Source organism: Manihot esculenta, chromosome 10 (genome assembly GCF_001659605.2).
Source record: "Manihot esculenta cultivar AM560-2 chromosome 10, M.esculenta_v8, whole genome shotgun sequence".
NCBI classification, from domain to species: Eukaryota; Viridiplantae; Streptophyta; class Magnoliopsida; order Malpighiales; family Euphorbiaceae; genus Manihot; species Manihot esculenta.
Window position 1 is genome coordinate 3,431,133 of NC_035170.2, and position 23,833 is coordinate 3,454,965.

The 23,833-nt window shown below is 28.5% G+C and overlaps 2 protein-coding genes across 2 annotated transcripts; one reads left to right on the forward strand and one right to left on the reverse strand.

Annotated features, from left to right (window-relative positions):
• Window positions 1–5,904: 5,904 nt before the first annotated feature.
• On the forward strand, window positions 5,905–9,297 carry LOC110625087 (WAT1-related protein At2g39510). The gene is made up of 7 exons (XM_021770612.2): window positions 5,905–6,414; window positions 6,500–6,562; window positions 6,649–6,765; window positions 7,401–7,638; window positions 8,384–8,545; window positions 8,637–8,788; window positions 8,884–9,297. Exons 1-7 carry the CDS (start codon window positions 6,221–6,223, stop codon window positions 9,080–9,082), a joined length of 1,125 nt encoding a protein of 374 aa, XP_021626304.1. The 5' UTR covers window positions 5,905–6,220; the 3' UTR covers window positions 9,083–9,297.
• A 4,174-nt stretch (window positions 9,298–13,471) lies between these two features.
• Window positions 13,472–22,503, reverse strand: LOC110625086. Its single transcript, XM_021770611.2, has 6 exons — window positions 22,344–22,503; window positions 21,862–22,097; window positions 14,291–15,682; window positions 14,109–14,177; window positions 13,834–14,032; window positions 13,472–13,734 (listed from the first exon to the last, which is right to left on the reverse strand). The coding sequence occupies exons 2-6, from the start codon at window positions 21,862–21,864 to the stop codon at window positions 13,664–13,666; spliced, it is 1,734 nt and encodes a 577-aa protein (XP_021626303.1). The 5' UTR covers window positions 21,865–22,097; window positions 22,344–22,503; the 3' UTR covers window positions 13,472–13,663.
• Window positions 22,504–23,833: the final 1,330 nt, after the last annotated feature.

Below are 23,833 nucleotides of genomic sequence, written 5' to 3' on the forward strand. Positions count from 1 at the left end.
CTTGCACGCCAAAAGTTTTGGTTTTTGCTTATTGGGTCTGATTCGTGTTAGTTTTGTTTGGAAATAAGGCGTATTAAAGTTGATGTTCTGAAATTTAGAAAATAGAATTTACAGTGATTATTTGAATTTGGTTGAATAAAAGACGTTTATCAACTTTTATCTCTTTTTATTTTGTTTACCAGTGATGTCTAAACGTCTCTCTGTTACAGTGTTACCTGTCTTTGTTATTCAGATCTATACGTACAATGTGTCAGAATCTCTCTCCACGCTAGAAAGTCATTTAATTCCTCTAGCGCGCATGCGAGCAGAACTATAAGGTAACTCGAATTGCTCCCCAACCTCTTGTCACGTTACTAGACTAACTTTCCTTCAGATAGGTCCGCGCGTGTGGCCTGTCCGGCCTGCTTTTTGTCACCGCACTGGAACACGCCTCGTGGGGTTAATTTGCTTTGAGAAATCGTTTTTAAGGTCTGATCTTGTTTTTAAATATAGTAAGGTTCACGGTGATCAAAAGTAATGACAAAAAACGAAAGAGGAGGTGAGATGGAGATAAAAAAAGATTATTTTCTTTAACTAGACTTTTTTATTTTATATGATCCACATGTGCACGCTGCTTATAATTGATGTACGATTTGAAGGACCTACCTACTTTCACATGTGACAGCTCCATAGATCATATTACCCTTATCAAAAAACAAAATTTTAAGAAATTTATCACTGAATTTATATATAATATTTTTTTCAATAATTAGCATATGGAAATTTTGGTATAATTTTCATCATTCCCATTTAGTAATCGAGTATTTTTTTTTAATGTATATTAACATGTAAGATAGTACTGTGATATAAACTTAATAAAGAAAATTTAAATCAATAATCCTTAACTCCTCATTATTGTAGTTATTTACCGGATTGAAAAATTTTAAGTTGAAACACAGTTAAGGTCAATTGTATTAAAAAATAAAAAATAATTAAAATAAAAAGGTAAATTTATTAAATTAGTTTATCGAGAAGTTAAAAAGCAACTGTTAAAAATTTTTTTGTAAACTGAATTTAAAGTATAAATAATCTGAATTTTACTCTATTTTTATATTATAAATTTACATAAATCGAGTCTAAATAAAAATTTTAAATGTATTACAGCTGAATTATATAAATAATTAATCGGATATGATTAATGTAGCTTTCGATTATTGAGCTTTCAATCATATACGTACAAGAAATACATCACATTTATTGTATTCACAATATACTAAACGTTTTCTATTATTGCCCCACGGTATTGCTACTTCTTATAATCAATAAATTCTTCATTAAATTTAATAAAACTAGCCTTTTCTACTAAGATAACTTGAAATTTCACGTCAGTTTATAATGAGATAATATATTTTTTAAAAATATTTTAGACACTCCTCCTTTAAAAAATTAAATTAAACCTACTTTGAATTTAATACATTTTAAAAAAATTGAATGTAAATAAAAAAATCTGATAGTCTATCAGACTTCTTTTGAAATAAATCATATTCCAAAAATGAAAGGAATTCAAGTTTCTAGTAATCACAATGTTTGTTATTTAGTTTTTTTTTTTTTAAATAAAATCTCTATTTAATTGAAAAATTAATTATATTGAATTATTATAAATTTTTAGACTCGGGTTAAAATTAATTATATACATATATATGTACATAAACGTTTGCACTTTACTTTCGTTGTTATTCTAAATAATTCATTAAGAAAACAGTTAAATTAATTTGAAAGTATTTCATTAATCATGATCTAATTTATAAATTTAAATTTATACTATAAAAGAAAATAAATAAATAAAATATAATTATTATTTAATCAACCATTATTTTTATAATTATGAAAATTTTAAAATAAATAAATGAAAATACTCGAATTTAAAATTATATCATTTGTGACATTCTTTTATCATAAAAAAACATAATAAAATCATAATTAACTAAAAACATACTATTTAAATTTATATATATTGAATTATAGTTTAATTAATGAAAATTTAATAGAAATACTATATTAACAGAATAAACTCTCAATAGTTAATTTTTTTTATTAAGATTTTATTTATTTATAGAAAATAATTTATATTTAAAAAATATTTTTAATAAAATAATGTATTTTTTATTATTTAATTTTAATTTTAAAAAGTAAAATATATTAATAATTTTATATGTGTATGTTTTAATAAGATCTTTACAGTATGAAAAATATTTTTTTTTAATTTTTTTTAAAATGATTTAATTTTTTATTAAAAAAATATTTTTGTACTCTAAATGTTAAAAAATGTAAAATATACTAAAAATAAATAGAGGGTAAAAAGCAAGAATTAAGTTGTGGTTTTTCTCTAATTATCCATTAACTAATGCTGCATAACATAGATTTTTTTTTTATACAAAATAAATTAATTGTTTAGAGGGCTAAAGCACTCTTTAGAGAAGCAGAAGAAAGAAAATATCCTAATTGGTTGCTCATTTTACACTCTAACTATGTGCAAGGACACAGATTTTGAGTACTACTAACAACTAAAAAGTTATTAGACATTTATAAATATTCTTTACGGTGACACAGTATTTAATTCAAATCGAAAATTTTGACTAAATCGTATTAATTTGATTATTCAGTTTGTTTGGTTCGATTTTTATTTTTAAAAATTTTAATCATTTCAATTCAGTTTAATTTTGATTAGAAAAATTAATAAAATTAAATTGAATCGATTCCCGAATAATACTTTATTATTTTATAATTTTTATCCACTTTATTTTTTTTACGTATATTAAAAAAATAATATTTTTTATTAATATTTCTATTATATTCATCTTAAAAATATTAAATTTTATTAAATATTAAAAAAATTTAAAAAATTTTTAAAAAATAAAATTAAATTAAATAAAACTATAACAGTAATATATATATTATTATAGTGTAAAACAAAGTGAATAATAATTTTGAGATAATTAAAAAAATAGATAAAAATTATGAAATGAAAAAAGCAATATATTATTTTTAATAATATAAAGAGATTAGATATATTTAAGATAGAAATACTTAAATTAAATTTTAAATCACTAAAAGTATGGGATAAAAATAAAAAAAAATTTAATCGATTTAACTGAATCAAATCAAATTAAATCAAATCGATTTGATTTAAATTAATTTTTACTTAAAATCTATTCGATTTAATTTTTATCAATACTAAAATTTTAATTTTAATTTTTTCGATTCAGTTTGATTTTAAATTGAATTGATTAAATATTTATCCTATTAATTAGTAATTTTGAATTTAAATTTTAGAGTATAAAATATTTTTAAATTTGAGAGAAAGTATTTTTTTATAATAAATTTATTTAATATAAAATCAAACTAATAGGAAACTCACTCAAAATGCTAAATTGATTCAGAAAAAAAAAAGAAATAAAGAAAGAAAAAGCCACTGGACGTGGAAAAAAGAAAATTGAAGCACATCATGAAAGTACCAGAGTATGAGAAGGATTGCAATTTTGCTAGTGAGATTAATTAATTAATTAATAGGGTCATTATCACCATGAGAAAGAAATGAAAGGTAAATGGGCTAAAAGTTGCTTTGATTTCGAGCCACTAATTAATTAATTAATTAATTAATTAATGAATTAATGAATTAATGAGAGAGCCCTTAAAAGATATTGACTTGAACTCCATTCTAAAAAATTAATGGGTTTTTGATAGGAAAATGTCAGAACGCACTACATCTATTTTAATTTATTCACAAATTATTAAGGAATTGACTGCTAACTGTGGACTCATCCCTATCTCATACACAAACAAAACCTTATTAACTAATGTCTTCATAATCTCTCCATAAAATTAGTCAAAAAATATTTAAAATATTTATTATTTAATTTCTATATTATATAAAATTCAGTTAATTTATTAATTTTGAAAAATATATTATAAAATTTAAGAAATTTTAAAAAATTTATTAATTAATCATTTCATTAATTTTAATTATTAAATATTTTAATATTTATTTTTTATTATTTAAAAAACTCATTTTAATATATAAAATAATTTAATTATTTATATACATTCATATAAAATGAATGATAAATAACTATTTAGACTTTCATTAAAAAATTTATTTAAATTTTATTAAGAATTTTAATCAAAATCGTTTGGTTAAGATAAAATAAAAGAAAATATAGATTAGAAAATAAAAAATTTTATTAAAATTTCTTAAAAATTGAAAAGTGAGTTTTTAATATATAAAGTGACTATTTATAATAGAAAATATAATTTTAATATGTAAAATTATAAAAATATATAAAATATTAAAAAATAAATAAATAAAATATAAAATTAACTCATGATGAAATTTTTATATTAAATTTTATGGTAGGTTTATGGCTCTCGCCATATTTTTAAAAATTGTGCGTATATTTTTATTTTTATTTTTAAGTCTGCCATAAAATTTAAAATTAATTGTTTCATGTAAATTAATTAATATTAATATTTTCATACTCTCTTTAAATTTAATAATTTAATTCAATTTTTTTGAATTATTTTTATTTTTATTTTTTTCACTCAGAATTGCAGTTGTTGAAGCTAGGGACTAGGGTATTGGCATTTTGTTAATTTTTAAGGTTAAACGATAAGTGAAAGTCATGGTGATGTTCTAAGTGCTAATTAAACCAAATACGTAAACCAGAAGAATTTCCATATATATATATTTATAATTTCTTTTATTTTGTGACATTTTGTTTGTAGCAATTAAGATTATAGTATGAAATAGCAATACACCTTTTTTTTCTGACTTACCAATAATACTTATTTGACATTTCAGTTTAAGGGTTAAAATTGCTTATAAAAATAAGTACTATTGTAAAAAATAATTATAAAAATTTATTTTATTATTTTTATGATTATTAAATTAAATTTAAATGATTTTATAATATTTTATAATTAAATTATATAATATAAAATAATTTTAACAGCTTAATAAACACATGCTTAATATATACATTATACTATAATATATATTTATGTTAGGTTTTATGCTAGAATATTATTTTCAGATATTTTTACAAGTGCTAGAATATATTTTTCCCCGATATCTAAGATTATTATTCTTTCTTAGTGCTCTACAATGATGTTAATTCAAATTAATTAGAAAATTTTTCGCTTTAAAAAAAGTATATTTAAATTTGTTCGTTATAGATTTAAAATATTTTAATAATTTAATATTTTTATATAAAATTTTTAATATATATTTTTTATATTAAAATTAAATAATAAAAAATAAATTATTTTATTGAATTGAAGTTATTTTTGGCAAATAAATGGAATATAAACGAGGTAAATAAGTTTTGGAGAGAAGATAAAGGACAAAATCCGTATTCAGCTAGTTTATGTGCGTTAAGCTAAATCTATCTAAGAATTTCTAAATCAGATACCAATATCTTTTACATAGCACTCTTCCTTTCCAAATGGCGAAAGCATTTCACAAGGCATAAAGCTAAGAAACAAAAAGAATTAAATACCAATGCATCAAAGTCCCATCTCATATACCACCCAATACTGAAATCATTTTTAAGATCGAAATTTCTAAGTTCAAATCCAAAATGAAATCAATTATATCTAAGATGAAAAAAAGAATTCTATCTTATTTAATACCTAATATTGAATTCGTTTTAAAATCGAGATTTCAAATTCTAACTCAAGTTAGAGCCGATTATATATACCAAAAAAGATAAAAAGAAGCCGTTTTCAAGACAATTTCGAACTCGAATTCAAATTAGACGAATTTTACTAAAAAAGGAAAAACTAAAAGGGCCCATTCCATAACTTCCTATATCCTTTAAAACTGTATATAAGGTTACGTTTACGAAATGCCAACTCAAACACTAATAAGCCACCACTAACTTCCGTGGACAACATTTTTGCTTGGTGCATGCAATCAGCCTATACGATGATTAGTCAGCAAGGTGTTTGATATTTTTATTAAATGAAAAGTGTAGTGTGCTTCTGCTGGTTTTCTAATCCTCTTCTCCCCATTTTTGTTTAGCTAGTGGAGTCCCTAGACTCCAAACCAAGACGTGTTGCTATTGTATATTTCTTTAAAAAATGAACTACCTTCATCTCCAGATATCTATATATATTTAGTTGGCAAGCTCTCCATTTACAGAATAAGAGAGATTGAGAAAGTTTGAGTAGTATAATAGAGCTTATGGAGTCCTGGGCTAAGTTTTGTCAGAAAGCAAAGCCATTTTTGGCTGTGATTTTTCTGCAGTTTGGGTATGCAGGCATGTCTATAATTTCAAAATTTGCTCTAAATAAAGGGATGAGCCCACATGTATTGGTGGTCTACAGGCATCTTGTTGCCACCATTGTTATTGCTCCATTTGCCATTGTTTTTGATAGGTCTCTCTCTCTCTTTCTCTCTCGCTTTCTCTCAAGTGGGTTACATGCAATATTCTTAATAATCACATTAGTTTTTGTTTGACAGGAAGGTGAGGCCAAAGATGAACATCTCCATCTTTGCTAAGATACTGTTGCTAGGCTTGTTGGAGTGAGATTTTTGACATATTACAAGATAAAATTTTTATAATGTGGTTCAAATATGGATTTTTATTTTTCATGTTGTGTTTTTGGTAGGCCAACTATTGATCAGAACTTGTATTATACTGGCATGAAGTACACCACAGCAACTTTTGCTTCTACTATGTGCAACATACTTCCTGCTTTTGCTTTTCTTATGGCTTGGGCCTTGAGGTAATTTTTTATCACTAAAAAACAAAGATACTGAAAAATTACTATTTAGTTCATATAATATAAAAAAAATTACTAATTAGTCTCTCAATTTTAAAAAATATATTAAAATATCATTGAAATTTTAAAATATCTACTAATTAGTTCATTATGATTGAGCCTTGAGGTAATTTTCAATTTTCTATCACCCAAAATACATACTTAAAAAATTTACTATTTGGTTCTTGTAGTACAGAAAAATTCATTAATTAGTCTCGACTTTGAAAAATATATTAAAATATCTTTGAGATTTTAAAGGTCTACTAATTAATTAATTCGTTGCTTTTAACAGTTAAATGTTACAAAAAAGTCTAAAATACCCTCGATTCAAAGATATTAATTAGTAGATATTTTTACAAAACTAATAAACTAATTAATAAATTTTTTCATGTCACAAAGATTAAATAATAAAACACTTAACTGCTAAAACTAATAAAATGACTAATTAGTAAATTTTTAAGAGTTCAAAAATATTTTAATATATTTTTTAAAATTAATAGACTAATTAATAAGTTCTCATATATTACAAGGATTAAATAGTAAATTTCTCTACATATTTTTAGATTGTGAATTTGATGTTTATCATGGGTTTTTGGCAGGCTTGAGAAGGTTAACTTGAGGAAATTGCACAGCCAAGCAAAGATATTGGGGACTCTAGTGACAGTGGGAGGAGCAATGTTAATGACTTTAATTAAAGGACCAAAGCTGGATTTTCCATGGACAAAAGGCTATGATGTTCATGGATCCACCAGTGCACTAACATCAAATGATACCATTAAGGGTGCTTTTATGATTGGAGTAGGCTGCTTATGTTGGTCTGGTTTCATCATCCTTCAGGTAATTAATTAATATGAAAAAATTTACTATTTAGTCCTTATAATTTAATGAAACTAATTATTTGGTTTCTCTATTTTCAAAAATATATTAGTTAATCCCTATATTTTCAAATAGTTAACTATTTGATCCTCTGTTTATATTTATTCTATTAATAATATGTCAAAATGGCAAAAATATACCCTTATTTTAAGTTAGTCCTCATAATTTTAAAAAATTTCAAAATTACAACCATTTAGTATCTATAATTTCAAAACAATTACTTACAGGGACTAAATAATTTAAACCACATGTATTATATACTAAATAGGGATGAGTAGGATTCAGTTCAAACCAAAATAATCAACTGAATCGAATTATTTAGAAATTCAGTCTAATTTTATATTCTTCACAGTTTGGTTTGATTTTTTAAAAATTTAGTTATTTCGATTCAATTTTGATTAGAAAAAAATCTAAAAACCAAATCGAATCAATTATTTATCAATGCTATATTATTTTGATGATTTAGGGAGACTAAAGTCTAATCAAGATTGAAATACTTTAATTGAATCATAAAATATTTAAGTGTAAAAATTAAAAAACCCATCAAAAAATCCAACCGATCTAACCAAATTGAATCAAATCAGATCGGTTCGATTCGTATTATTTTTCACCTAGTTTGATTTTATTTTACAAATACTTAAATTGAATTTTCAGTTTATTGAATGCCTCATCCCTAATACTAAATGTTAATATGATTGGCTTATAGGCAATAACACTGAAAACATACCCAGCTGAGCTCTCCCTAACAGCTTTGATATGCTTGATGGGCACCATTGAAGGCTCCATTTTTGCTGTCATAATGGAAAGGGGAAATCCCTCTGCCTGGTCTCTACACTTTGATTCTAGATTATTAGCTGCTGTTTACAGTGTAAGTAATTAATTATTACTGCAACCCATTTCTTCTTGGAATTTATGGTAAATTTTTTATTTTTTTTCATTAAAATTACATATGCATGCAGGGAGTAATTTGTTCAGGAGTTGCATATTATGTACAAGGAGTGATAATGAAGAGCAAAGGTCCTGTTTTTGTAACAGCTTTCAATCCTTTAAGCATGGTTATAGTAACAATTCTAGGCTCCTTTGTCTTATCAGAGATTGTGTATTTAGGAAGGTGAGAATTTTACTGATCTATACATATTACAATCAAATCTTAGAAAATTTCAAAATCAGATAGAATTTATTCATAAAACTTGGGTTTTGTTGTAGGGTTATTGGAGCACTAGCCATTGTCATTGGCTTATATCTAGTGCTGTGGGGTAAGAGCAAGGATCAATCTCCATTAACTTGCAGCAATGATAAGGTGGCTGCAACAACTTCACAAATGGATGGGAGTTTAGAGAGTTCAAATCAAGAATCTGTTGCCATTGACGTCACCAAATTGAGGCCTACTCATGAATCAGTTTGAAGGAAATTCTAATTCAGTTACAAAAGTCATGAATAATAATTGCAAGGAATTTATGATAAATTTTGTCCTTTTCTTTTCCTTTCTTTTCTAGAGATCTAGTGAGAGAGAGTTTTGGCAAAGTTTTGCTAAAATTAGACTCAACCTTGTAAGATTTTTTTTTTTTTTGGATGTTCAATAATGTAAACTGAAAAAGGAAGTTAAATTATCCAGTGGGTATTTACTTTTAGTGTATATTATACATTTTTTTTAATTACTCAGTATTTTTTTTTTAAATGAAAATCGAGAATTAAAGGAATAGGACATAAAACTTCTCATATTTACTCAGATGTACTTACCACCAAATTAAGCGTGTGAATGCTAATTACTCGGTATTTAGTAGAATGATGAAACAATTAAATAATGGAGACTATCATCTTTTCTGCATTTATAAAGAAAAAAAAAAGCAGAGAAATGCACTTCTATAAAATAAAACTTCATGCAATTATGCTGTTTAGAATATTACAACAAACATCCAAGCATAACTTGCTAACTTCTTATGAAAAAAAATAATAATAATAAATAGTTTCCTTCCTTTTTTAAAAAAAATTCACCTCAAAATTCAAAATTAACTTTAAAAAGTCAGTTTATTTAAAAAATCTTAATTTTTATGATAAATTATACTTTAATTTCTAAATTTTACCATAATTAACGGATCAATCTCTGTATTTTTAAAATCGACCACTTAAATCTCTCCATAATCAATTTATCCAAATTAGAGATTTCTCCATGTATTTTTACTGTTAAAAGTGTGAAAATATTTTTATTATCCTTTTTAAATAGATAAATTATATTTGAAACTTTGAGTTTTAGTATAATTAATGAATTTTTTTTCTATATTTTTAAAAGTATACACTTAAATCTCTTTATAATCAGTTCATCTCCATCTATTATAATTTAAATATTTTGATTCTTTAATTTTTTAAAATTTTTATTTAAAAGAACGCTTAAATTCCATTAACTTTTATTTATAATATCTCATTTAACTAATTTTTAACACTTTTTATTTTTCAAATTTTTTCAATTTTAAATAGTAGCATGTAACATTTAAATAGATCATAAATTTTTATAAAAAATATTTTAGAAAAATTTGTACTTTTAGAAGAAATTTGACCATCACTAATATCTATAATGGTTGAAACCGTAATTTGAAACTGATTAAAAATAGAGGAATTTAAGAATTTAATTTTAAAATTATAAAGATTAATCCGTCAATTATATTAAAATTTAAAGACCAAATTATAGTTTACACAATATAAAATTTTTCACTTATATTAAAAAAAAATTAAGCGTTATGAAAGTATTTTAAATATTTAAAATATTTATTGTTTGATTTCAAAAATACAAGAACTGATCCGATAATTATATTAAAATTAAGAGATTAAAATATAATTTACTCTAATTTTTATTAAAAAAAATTACATTAACTATTTTTTTTCTTGAGAATAATTACCTAATTTTATTAAATACTCTAAATACATGCGCACGCTTCAAATTCATTAAGCATCATCAATTTTTTTTTTTTTCAATTGTTATGGATAATGAAATTCAAAATGAGCACCACAAATAATTCTGAACTCTAAAATTAAATTATGCATATTACTCTAAAATTCAAAATCTAAGAATTTAACCCAAGATTATTCAACAATGAGATAATGCCTAAATGGTGGAGGGTGAGAATTGAAAGAGATAATAAAGGAAAAACGGTAATAGTAACGTTTAAATAAAAAAATAATTAACCAATTTCTTTGGCATAACAGCAGAAAGATAAAAGGTAAACGCTATGAATCAATCATTCTAAAATAATGGAGTTTAAAAAAAAAAAATGCAAAGAGCTCTTATTTGTTCATCCCTTGCAAGACAAAGGCTCGTTCCGCAACCACTTTCTAAGATAGTTTTTCGTTCGTCTGTGAAAAAATAATTTATATTTTAAAAAAATTTATTTTGTTGTTTAATTTTAAGTTAAAAAATAAAATTTATTAACTTTATATATAGAAGTTTTAATAAGAATCTCATGAAAAATAAATTTTACTTTTCAAAATAGAAAATTTTTTTTAAAAAAATAATTTTTTTTTCAACCATAAAAAATATTTTTTACTAATTAAATTTTTAAATATTTAGACATAAAAAAAAAATATTTTTCGTGAAATAAAGACACTTTTAGTATTTGATCTTGATAAATCGGCTAGTATTTAAAATTAAAAGAAGTGGATCATAAAAAGTTTATTTTAATTATAATTTTTGGTTCACTATTACTAGACAGTGACGGATTGAAACAGTTATTGCAAACAACTAGCATTATTGATCAGAGCCAAACATCTTACCGATAAAATATTAGCTTTTTCACTGTGCAACTAAGGGGTGATAGAAGTTTCCAACGTTGGAAGATTAAAGAAATAAAAGAAAATGATGCTTCTAAGACCGTGACTTTTAGAAAAGTTTTAAGCCGACTCAAAGATAATGGTTGATCTTGGGTTATTATGGAGTCAGACAGCTGATTCTAATTATCAGAATTTATCATCATTTGATAGATTTATTTTTTATTATAAATCTCTTATTTCGGAGATAATTTATATTTTTATTAATTTTGTTTGTAGCTCTACCAACGATGTAGCTCATACGCTTATATTCCGGATTTGGTTAAGTGATATTTTTTGAAATTTAATGGAATTTATATTTTATTAAAAAAGTGAGAAGAATTAAAAAAGAAAAAATCCGTGGGTGGATTCCTATTAAAACTGTCACTAAAAACATTAAAAAAATTCAAAAAGGAAACATAAATAGGTAACCGAGAATGGGTAAATTATGGATGGCCAAATTATTAAATATATCCAATCCAATGTACACCTCAACATGTATTACAAGAAATTAATATTTTTATTAAAAAATAAAAACTTAAAATGCAATGTAAACCATTAACACTTTAATGACAAAGTATTAATAAGTTTTAAATTATATAATAATTTATTGTGTACCCATGAGATATATTTAATCATTTCAAATAATTTTCTTTTTACTTCAAAGAAAAGAAAAAAAAAAAAACTACACTTTAACTACACAAGCTAATTTTAGGTTTTATTTTTCAAAAAGTGCTAAAAATTATACTTGTTTGATTGTAAATTTTTTCTTAAATTGTCATTTTTTCTTAATTTCTTAAAAAGTTGAGAGTACTTTTTTAGGGAAAATAAGTTACTTCTCTTCAACTAGTTAACTTACTTTATGGAAAATCTCAATTAAGTTAAATTACTTCATGAGAAGTTCTAATTTTCAGGAGGTAACCAATTTGAACAATGCTTTAAAATCATAGAAACTGATACTTGTTACTGACACTTGGTTAACAAGGAAATGCTACAGCCACAAAATGGAGAAATTATATCCGTTGCCACAGTGATTCCATGTAAGGCTATCTACATGGAATATGGCAAACTAACGGGTGCCTTACATGTAGACAAGAGTAGTTTTGAATATTTTTTTTTAAAAAAAAAATGTTTTAAAAATAAAGGGATAAAAATGAGAGAAGAACTACTTTTGTTTACATGTAAACCATCCATTGGTTTGATTTGTCATTTTACGTAGAAATGTCTACATAGAATCACATAGATGATATATAGTTACGCCATAAGATGATTGCGCTCTAGTGCTATGGCCCCAAGCAAGAAATGTTGTAGAACCATAAAAGAAAAAGAACTCAGCTTCTAGTTTCATGCAGTGAAATATTTTAGTCACACGAGAAGCTCTATCAACTGTAATGGGACAAGTGGACCTAGGTGTTGTTCTTGATACCAGGACAAAGAATGGGCTCAAGTACCAAGCCTAGGACAAGGTGAACCACCTAAGGTACAGATTGTTTATGTGATGGACCAAAAACAATAGGGGAAGGGCCATAGGAGACTCTAGTCCTACAGTCAAGTGTCCATCACAAAGTATAATGCCATGGATAATGTTTAATATTTGTGCCTGATACTAATGATTAGAGATGAGAAAAAGAAACTGAAGAACTAGAAAACTAAACTAGACATCAGAACTAGCATTCCCACTAAATAGGTACAATGACATTTATGTGGTTTCCCTACAGCATGGCCAAGCCTAAAACTGAGAGTTGCAGATTTTGCCGCAAAATTCATTCAATCTATCAGCTGTGTAATTAAGTAATTATTCATTTTTACTTATCTCACCAGGCTATGGCATAGAGATCAGTAATTCTCTCCAAAGCGGCACATTGCATGATTTCCATGAAGCCCCTTCCATCCCCTCAAAATAGAACAGCTTCGTCCCGTCAACTGACATGGAGAAGGTACCTCTAGTGCCGATTATAGACATACATGATAGTTAAATCTAATTTCAAAGATTTAATTGTCTGAACTTAAAACTTGGATTTTATTATTTTTTACTAAAAAAGATTAAAAAAAAAAAAAAAACTAAATAAGCACTGTCTCCACAAAATTCTTAAAATCCAAAAGCAAGTTGATAGTTTACCAAATATATATGCTGCTATGTACAGAACAAACATACAGCCTCCCATATTCAAGAACTATGATCTTCATCTCAAGATGGCATGACAACTTCATCCTTCCCATAGATACGCTGAAGTTCACGGGTGGCAGCTTGATAAGATGCTATTAAAGAAATGGAGCAAAGAAAATTTTGTAAGAGAGTAAGGCATATTTCCTTTTCACATTGTTGAGCAATTCACAAAATATCTACAAAGGCATTACCTTTCCAGCTGCGGAAATTCTTCTGATTAATAGAAGAACCAGTCACATTTTGGATTACATCAAAAAGCATCTCCTGAGGAGTGTTCTTCAGCTCCTGAACAACTGCATAAATGGTCTTCCCATTCTCAAAGTAGATATGATTGTTGGGGTGCTTAGTCTTACAGTTAGCATGACGCTCAAACTCATAAGCGTTCAGAGTCTGCATGATGAAGAGTGATGTTTTGGGAATACTTTAATCTTAATTAGGGAGCCCTAAAATATTGTGAATTAATTACCTTAGAGAAGTTGCACTGCTGGCAGCCACATAAATACCCAGTCCCTTTTATAATTCCTTTAAGACTTTTCTGCCAAGCAAGAACGTTAATACATTCAAAAGAAACTTATTCAGTGAACCATGCACATTTTCTCTAAACACTTATGAAAGATTGACACATGATGCATGAATCTTAAATCTCACCTCCCTTGACCATGAAACATATTTCACAGGAACCCCATCAAGCATGCCAGTAGACAACAAACTTTTCACATTTGAAGGAAAGTTGTTTGGAGGAGCCTTCTTAGATGTCTTGGCGTCTTTATTCTTGGGGGCTGTCGTATTAGCTTTTGGGGCATTATTTACAGTTGGATCCAAATTTGACTGAACAAAATCTTTTGCACCAGCTGCTCCTGAAGTTTGAGCTGAGTTCTGATTGCCCATTAACACATCATATCCACCAATGGTAGTGCCAGAGGCATTTGCCTCTGGTTCATCATGAAAGCCTCCAAAAGATATGGTATTACTCTCACCTTTGTTATAGTTGTGACCCATGGATAGAATATTGAAATCTCCTTTATCCTGCACAGAGCATATGGAAGTCATGTTGGAATCTGGCTTGTCATAACTGGCACCAATGGATATGATACTTTCATTTCCCTTGCCATAGGAGGGACCCATAGAAATAAAATTCTCATTTGCTTTATCATAGGTGGGGCCCATTGTAATGAAATTTTCATGTCCCTTGCTAAAGGAATGAACCATTGAGATGACATTGCTATCATCCTTTTCATATGACAGACCCATTGTTATAAAGCTGGCATCCCCCTTGTCAAAGGGCTGACCCATTGATAAGATACTATCATCTCCCTTATCATAGTTATGTCCCATAGATATGAAATCTCCATCCCCCTTGTTGAAGGTGTGGCCCATTGTAATGAAATTGCTATCTGCCTTACTGAAGCTGGGGCCAATTGAGATGGTATTATTATCAGTTGGACCCAAAGATATGGCATTGCTTCCATTTTTACTATAGGTAGTACCTATTGAAATTGCATTGCTATCTCCTTGACTATAGGAGTGCGCCACCGACGCAGAAATGGCATTGCTGGAGTCCCCAACTCGATTGATTTTAACTTTTCTGAGTCCACCAAAACTGATACATCCCAAAGGATCCTCAATGGTATGAGACATAGACAAACCCATAGAGGAATTGCAAACATACTGATCATTGAATTCCTTTCTTCCCATATTTATGTTCATATTTCCACCACCAGAAGAAGGAAAATTTTGATCAACCATATTACTGGTCTGAACAGCCTCAGACCCAAATGGGCGGTCGCTGAATTGCCCTGAAACTGACTGAAAACTGGAAGCATTATGCCATGGAGAAATGTTCATGTGAGAAGTTGCCAAAACTTTACCAACAGCTTCAATTGCCTGCTTTTTTTTGTTGAATGATTCTGGATCAGTGGTATCCATAAACCACTGATGTCCACGCTTTGGTTGAATTCTCGAGGAACTATCATAACCCATCTCTCCATCAGTTAGACACCCTGCATCTCTTGACATCCAAAAGCTTTTTTGCTGGAAAGACTAAACAAATAATTACAGAAAACAAGACTTCAATAAGGTCATACAAGTTGAAAAGTTAAATCAGCAAAACTGGCTAACAACAGAAATTGAGAATTAAAATTTCAAAGAGCCATAAAAACAGGAGACATATATGAAAAAATTTGGCTCGTGCTTCATTTGTTAACAGAATAATGGATCATAATTACCAAAAGCAAAATTATGAAGTATGGAAGCACCACATTTCAATGCATATTTTTAGTAGGCAATGGAATTGCAAATTTTATCTTAGACTAACCTATGAAATATAAGGTTTGTCTGTGCTACTGCTATCGTATTAGCAATATTATTAATCTTTTAAACCACTACTGAAGATAAAATACCAATTATGATCATGTTTCTCAACAAAATATTTACAGAGGTAATGGAAAACAAAAAATGTGCAAATGTTTTAAGATACTGGAAAACATAAAATGTGCAATAAACTTAAAATCATTACTGTGGGAAACACACACGCACACAAATTTACCTACAAGCACCAATATGCAAGTTTGTGTAAGCCTACTAATTATTCATACATTAAGAGACTAGTACAAATTTTCACCATGTATACCAGAAACAGACACAAGCTCCATGTTTTAACTATGGCAGTGTGTTGGATGTGGCAACCACCAAATTTCCAGGCATGAGAAAAAGATTGTATGAGAATGTTTCTGCTTTTTTTAACATAACTTTCAATATGAGTACCATAATATAACCCATTATGGGCTCCTATTGAGAAGAAATTGAAGCTATATTCAGACAATTATTTATCATATCTAAATCAGTAAAACATTAAGGACTAGATTTACCTAATAATTAAGATTCTTCATTTTAAAAATTTTTACAGTGCAACTTTCTAAGATATAAGTTGCAGGAGCAAAGCAACAAAGGGTATTCTTTACATATATTTTTTTTTTGTTCAGCTTACATTCATTTTGAAACTGTCTGATTTAGAAACGAGTATAAAATGTACGAGTGCCCCTACCTCATTGCACTACCAGCAGTACCAAACTTGTAGAAATCACATAGATAGCCTCAACATAGATTTTGTTTGACATCCCAAAGAGAAAACAAAAGAGAAAAGCTTATCAACTCAATGAAAACAGCAAAAGAATAATTACTTAATTCCCATATCATTGATAATACTTTCCATGAAGCCAATGAGATGTTGGATCCAGACTAGGAACTATTTCCCAACTATTCCAAGCAAAAAAGACACTTTATCGTCTCTGAATTTCCTATCTTCTTCTTTACTAAAAAGCATAATGCCAATGTGTAAGAATTTTCCATTCATAGCTCAAAAAAGCAATTTTTCATATCCCACCAAGAATTCCCAAGCAATATAACTGGTGAAGTTTTTCAAGGCTGTGTATTTATGGAAGGGAGACAAAGCATAAACATGGTACATTCATTACTGGTGAAGTTTTAGGAATAAGAGAAAAGGGTGATTTCTAAATAGATGGAGAAGTTTTAAGGTATATTTTGCTTTACTTTTTTATGGGAATTTATTTAAGTTGTAAGGTAGGATGACTGCCTTTGACTTATTAGATCTTCCCTAGGGAGTTTCACGTCGAGGCTAAATCCATTTTGGAAACTATTGAGGAGAATCTTAAGAAAAGACTAATGGAAGAGGCATTTCCCTTTGAGAGGAAGAAGACTTACTTTTGTTAAGAAGAAGCATACTTCCCCATTCTGCTTTATTGTATGTCCCTTTTCTCTCAGTTCAATATCGAAACTCCAAAAGAAAAAAAAATTAAAAGGATGGTGCAAAAGAGGTGCACTAAAATATTTAAAAAAGTTGTCCAAACAATTATTTAAAAAATAATTTTAATGTGTTAAGTATTTTATTGGAAATTAAACAATCATAAATATGATGGGAATATTAATTTTCCACGGACAAGAACTTGGAAGATATGGGCTCCCTATAAGGCATAGTTAGTAAAGGTGTAAGGTGCACTAAAATGCCAAGCAAGAGGTCTAAGGCTCTAAGCCAGCATAAGACGAAATCACAAGCCTAAATGAGATGAGTCAATAATAATAACTATAATAAAAATAAAAGTATAAGACAACTATTCATATCTATACCTATAATATTTCACTCAAATACACAAGAAATAATATAATTGCAACTCAACAATAACAATTAAGCTTTAATCCCAAACTAGTTAGGGTCAATCATGAAATACAAATAAAATAAAAATTAACTACCAAGGCTCCTATTATTATTCATAGCTTGCTAAATACAGGAGTTCCATCACCGTTTATTAATTGGTGTAGATTTGATGTAGATTTGATGGACGATTTAACTATGGATGCTACAATGAAGACAGAGTAATTGGGTCGGAAGCAAATATTGTTTGGAAGAGTTCTTGAATCAAGCTTTGGGAGAGATGGAGGGAAAGAAACAAGAAAAATAAAGGGAAGAGCGAGAAGAAAATAACTTTCAGGGAAAGGTGGATGGCATGCACTTAGGTGAGGTTGCCAACTATTTGAAGCATGGAGGTTTGTGCCTTGCACCTCATATGAGCCTTCAACAACCGCAGAACCGCTACTCTAAGGTAGTTCTTGCATGGAAAGCGACATGACAATCTTGCAAAGATGTGACATTTTGAATATCAAATGCCTTGCTCAAAATGCACAACTAATATAAAACATGTTTGGTGAAAAGGAAATGCTTTATTATGTAATACATATTCTTGGAATCACAAATTTTAATATACCATCTTCTACTATTGTTCAGAATCATCTAAGAAATACCAAAACAACTTTAAACCAAACATTTTGCTTTGGGGCTTTATTGCCATTATCATTAGAATTATTGTTGAGAAAAGCACCACCTTTTACATTTTGATTAAAGGAAAACAAAAGTTGTTACTAAGGTATTTGATATATTTTCATCATAAAAGCTCAAACTGTATAATAGTTTCAAACTGATTTTTGTAACATCTAAAATGATTCTTTAAAAAAAAAAAGTTTCAAGTTTCAATCTCAATGCCAAACACATTGAAGTTCTAGGCATGTTTAAGGAATATATAATATGTTATCATCAAGATTTGATAGAGGGAAAATAGGAGGAGAGGAAAAATGGAATGCCATGTCATCAAACAAGTACAAGGATCCTTGCTATATAGACAAGAAGAAGTTCTGAAGTTAGTTTATGGAGAAAAATTCGAAGCAATGATACACTTCTTGATGAATAAGAATTTAGGGTGAGAAGAATAAGAATTTAGGATGGGAAACATAAGATAAGAAGGTGTTTTTAACCCATGTGAGCTGCAACTGCAAACTTTTACTCCATTAAAGGAGTGAATTTTACAAAATATTCAAGATGGATGTACAATAGTTAAGATCCTGGCAACAACAATGGGATTTAGTCACTTCAGACCCTTTTTCAAACTTAATGGAAACAGATAAGTAATTAGGGTGCTTGGAGATTCACATTGCAATTACGATAATCCCTTCCAGTATCCTCATTAGGAATATCATAATGATGGAAAAGTTTTGGTAAATGATAGTGCTACAAGTGAAGAATCGATGAGACAATGCATCACCTTGTTTTTTGCATGATTGCTTGAGTAATGCAATTCATGTTCTATTTTGGTTTGTAATACTAACCATATCATATTAATTAGCATAGAAAAGTATAATACCTTAGTAGCATCATTACTATTAAATGCAAAGGGAAGAAGTTAGATTTAGTTGGAAATGACATCAAAGTTTCAAGATTATGCTATGATTTTAGCAAAATGTTTTTATTTCTTTGTTTACGAGAACACTTTAGTTTCCACTTCTTGACTGTATTTTAGATCTTTTCTAAAACCGATTGATGTTACTGTAGGCTCCAATTTTCTTCCGTCATTTGTGCTCTCTAATATAACTCATGTACTAGAGAAAAGTCTACTGACATCAATTCATCTTTGTTAATTCCAAGTATGCTTGTACTAATAGCAGGTGGCCATAGTGTGTACACAACCCACATTGCTGACAAGTGCGGCAATCTCTTAAAAACAAAAAACGAATACGAGGGTACAAGTGCATTTTCAAAACCTACTAACAATGTTAGCAACATGTTTATCACATGTACTTGGATTCAACATAAATAGGAAATATAGCATGTTCATATCCAATAAGAGATATGACACTCTAGAGTAAAATTAAAGTTACAAGGGTCAAATAGGAGTAGCAAATAAATGTATTACGATCACCCTCAACACAACATTAATTTTGAAGATATTACGGAGCTAAATGTTAGCTAACTCCATAACAAATTCAATCCTACTGAGGTTGAACTTGTATTACTATTCTATTTGATCCTATCGATGTTGAGCCTTCTCATCTGCATCAAATGCATACTCCAAGCTCCCTTCAACATTTGCTTTTGGCATAAAGAGTTGATAAACTATATAGTTGATGTTGTTTGGACTACATATACATCCATGAAATGTTTAATTGCTCCCATTAGAGCTCTTCCTTATAGTTTCCACTTTAGCTCAATAGATTGCCATTGAACTTCTTCCATCAATTAAGCTATATGTCTATGACAATATGCAAAGTGGGGTAGTGTTGCACCCCAAATGGCGAGAGTCCAATAGCTGAAAGCATCGCTAGATTTTTCTCTTCAAAGCGGATGCTTCAAGAGTTCATCCATGCAGTTTGATGTTCGCCCATATTTGTAAATGTTGAAATCAAATTTGATGACTTCATAGCAAAACAGGGCAATGTCCTCCCTTACTAGCACATGTAAACTTAAAGGGTTTTGAAAACAAGTTGAAAAAAGTATGACACCGCCATTGGGCAAGGTGGTGGAGTGTTGCAGCCTAGATGACGAGAGCCCAATAACTGAAAGCATCACTAGCTTTTACACTTCAAAGGAATGCTTCAAGAGGTTCATCAATGTATTTCGAAGAATACTGATATATTATGCTGAAATCCAATTTGATGACTTCATAGCAAAGTCCTCTTTTACTAGCACATGTAAACTTGAAGGGTTTTGAGAACTAGTGGAAGAAAGTAAAATGTAGCCATTGGCATTAGTTAATGGTGGATGGATAAGTAACTGGGAGCCAACAGTTAGCATTTAGGAGCCCAATTGTTAAATTTAGTTTGTTTGGTAACCATACCATCTAGAGTAATATTTTAAAGTTTAGTAACTGGTATCAATACTTCAACAAAAGACTAATTGAAATCTTAATTGTTAGCATTTTGGGCCTCCAAACTGTCAGTTAATTGCCAACATCTAACCCCCAGCTGATAACAACTAACTACAGCTGTCGATCCAAACAAACCTAAACCTAGCACACTTCAAAAATTGAAGAAAGCATGAATTAGTAAAAATGATCCCTCGTATAACATCTTTCTCTCTGGAAATATGAATCGTTGAGTCCAAAAAACAAGTTCAAAATACTCAATGTGAAAAACACAAATCTCTGCATCAGATTTTCCTGCCTTCAAATAAAAAATTTTACTACTTTTCTCTATATCGCTACAGAATAAACTTTTGGTTACTCAACCACTAATGTCCTTCAATGATCAGTAACAATATTATGCATATGCATATCTCATTAATTACGGAGAGAATCTTATCATAGAGAGAGTCGTCTTAGACCTCTAAAGATCAGGATTTCTGAATATCTAAAGATTTTCCAATATAAATCATATCTAACCATAGGATAGCCATTAATTGCTCCAGCCTTACCTCAATGTGATATGATTTCAGTTGCAACTCTAATTTATACTACTAATCAAACAGGACATCAGCATTTAAGAAAGTAAACTTGAAAAAAACTATAAAATCACCCATCAGTCTACCTATTCACTTATCTACATACAATGATGATTGAGTATTGGAAAATGGACCACTTATCATCATCATTCCATAATTAAAATTCAAAACAAAAGTTACAAAACATCATTCCAGTGCACCAATTAATTTAAACTACAGAAAAGAAGTAGCACATTCATGTATAACTAAGAATCAAACTTCAATGACAGAAATCTAACCACAACTTAATTTCCGTCTAAATTGCCAAACAGCATTCAAGGGAAAAAAAAAAAAAAAAAAAAAAAAAAAAAGAACATTCAATACCATAGTTAATGACTAGCCAGAAAATTAGCACAGCTTTTGCACGCAAAAAAGCTTCAACAAAGAGTTCCAAGCCTACCATTTTCGCTGCTATCCGATTTCACAAACGCACTGAGTCGAGCACACCAACTCACACTTAACTCGCTTCCCTTCTACACAGGAGTGTGATTGACACTCAAAAGCTCGAATTGTTATACCTCAGGAACCAACTGTATCCTTACGACGCCGTTTTTCTCATAGAAGCCATTGATAAAGATCAAGCTCCAGCCATGCAAAACCACACACACTCCAAAGCTTCCTTCTACTCAAATTTACCTGCACAATAAACAAACACAAAAACCTAAAGAATTAAATAAAGGAATGATAAAATCAAGCTACGATCACACATCACATGCAGCAAACGATCTGAAGAGAAAATATTATACACTTCTAGAACGAAAGAGAGAGCTTCAAAAGATCACAAGAATCCATACGCATTCGTATAAAAATCATACAATAGCAAATAAAAATGGAGGGGAAACAGGTAAATTGAAGCGTTAGAGAGAGTTTGAGCGGCGCTACCTTCGCCGGAGAGATCGCCGAAGGAAAATCCGGCGACGGCAAGAGTGAGAGTGTGTCTGTTTTCTATTTTTTAAAAAATAAAAAAGAAAAAAAGAAAATGAAATTAAAAGAAAATGACTTATGTTTGAAGGATAATTTAATTTCTCAGATATGGTTGAAAATCTCTGGGTTTTGGCGTTTTAACTGAGCAGAGAGTTACAGTGTGAAACTCGCCCATATTGATTTCCATGGTTTGTCAGATATGGATCGTACACGTGGCTACTTGTTCCTTTTTTTCTCCGTTGATTTTATGAAGATAATTTTGGACCATTAAGGAGGTTACCGAATTTGGCGGACTCTTTTTATGGCAATGTCAAGGAGACAGTCTTTCACTTCTACTCTTTTTTGTATAAGGCAAATACAGCGTAGAAATGTATTAGCTACGTGGTGCCTTTTCATTGGTTTCCATTTTTGCCTTCTCACTTAGGGGGGCTGATCTAGTGTGTGAAGTCCAGATAATGCACAATGGTATTTATTTTCCCTTCGTATTGTATTTTCATTCTAAAAAATTGCTCTAATTAATTAAAATAATAATATTTTATTAATTTTTCTGAAATTTATAGTTATTCCATTTAATAATTTTATTAAATAAAATTATTTATTATTAATTTTACATTAATAACATAAAAATTAATTTTTTATAATATTATATAGTTTTAATATAATATTATACATTTTTATATCAAAATAATACTTCCTTTATTCTATAATTTTTATTCAAATTCTTTTTTTACATATATTAAGAAATAAAAATTTTTATTTGTTTTTTAATTATATTAAAAAAGTGAGAGTAATAAATAATACATTTAGAAAAGATATTATATTTATATGAGTGTAAATTAATTGCTAAATCATTCATTTTGATATTTAGGAAACTGTTAAGGTGCATTTATGGACTAAAAGTTAAAAAATCAGGAGATATTCCATGTAAATACAACACACGCAAATTCCAAAATAATATTTGGCAAAATAAACATAATTAATTAAAAAAATGAAATATATTAAAGTGAAATATGAAAAATAGAGTTACAATTTCCGGATTTTAATTTTGAATCTTTTATCATTGATTTCGTGCACCCATATTGATGACAAATGGTTTCATTTGAAAATGTCTGAATTAACATAATAAAAGCTTATATATATGTATCATTTAAAATAGAATTTGGACTATTTAAGATCTGGTTGTATAAATCGGATAGAGTTCAAAAAAGTTTGAAGACCGTCAGGCGCAACTAACCATCAATCTCCGTGAGTAAAGTTTAAATACTCAAAGAGAATTAAATAGCTGCTTATAATAATTAAAATCTCATAATTGAGGAAGGTGCCAAACTTTGAATGGACAGAAAACTGCCAAAAAGCCTTCGCAGAGCTTAAGGGATATCTCAGCTCGCCCCACGTGCTCAGTAGTCCTATGAAAGGAGAAGAACTTCTGATATACTTGGCAGCCTCAG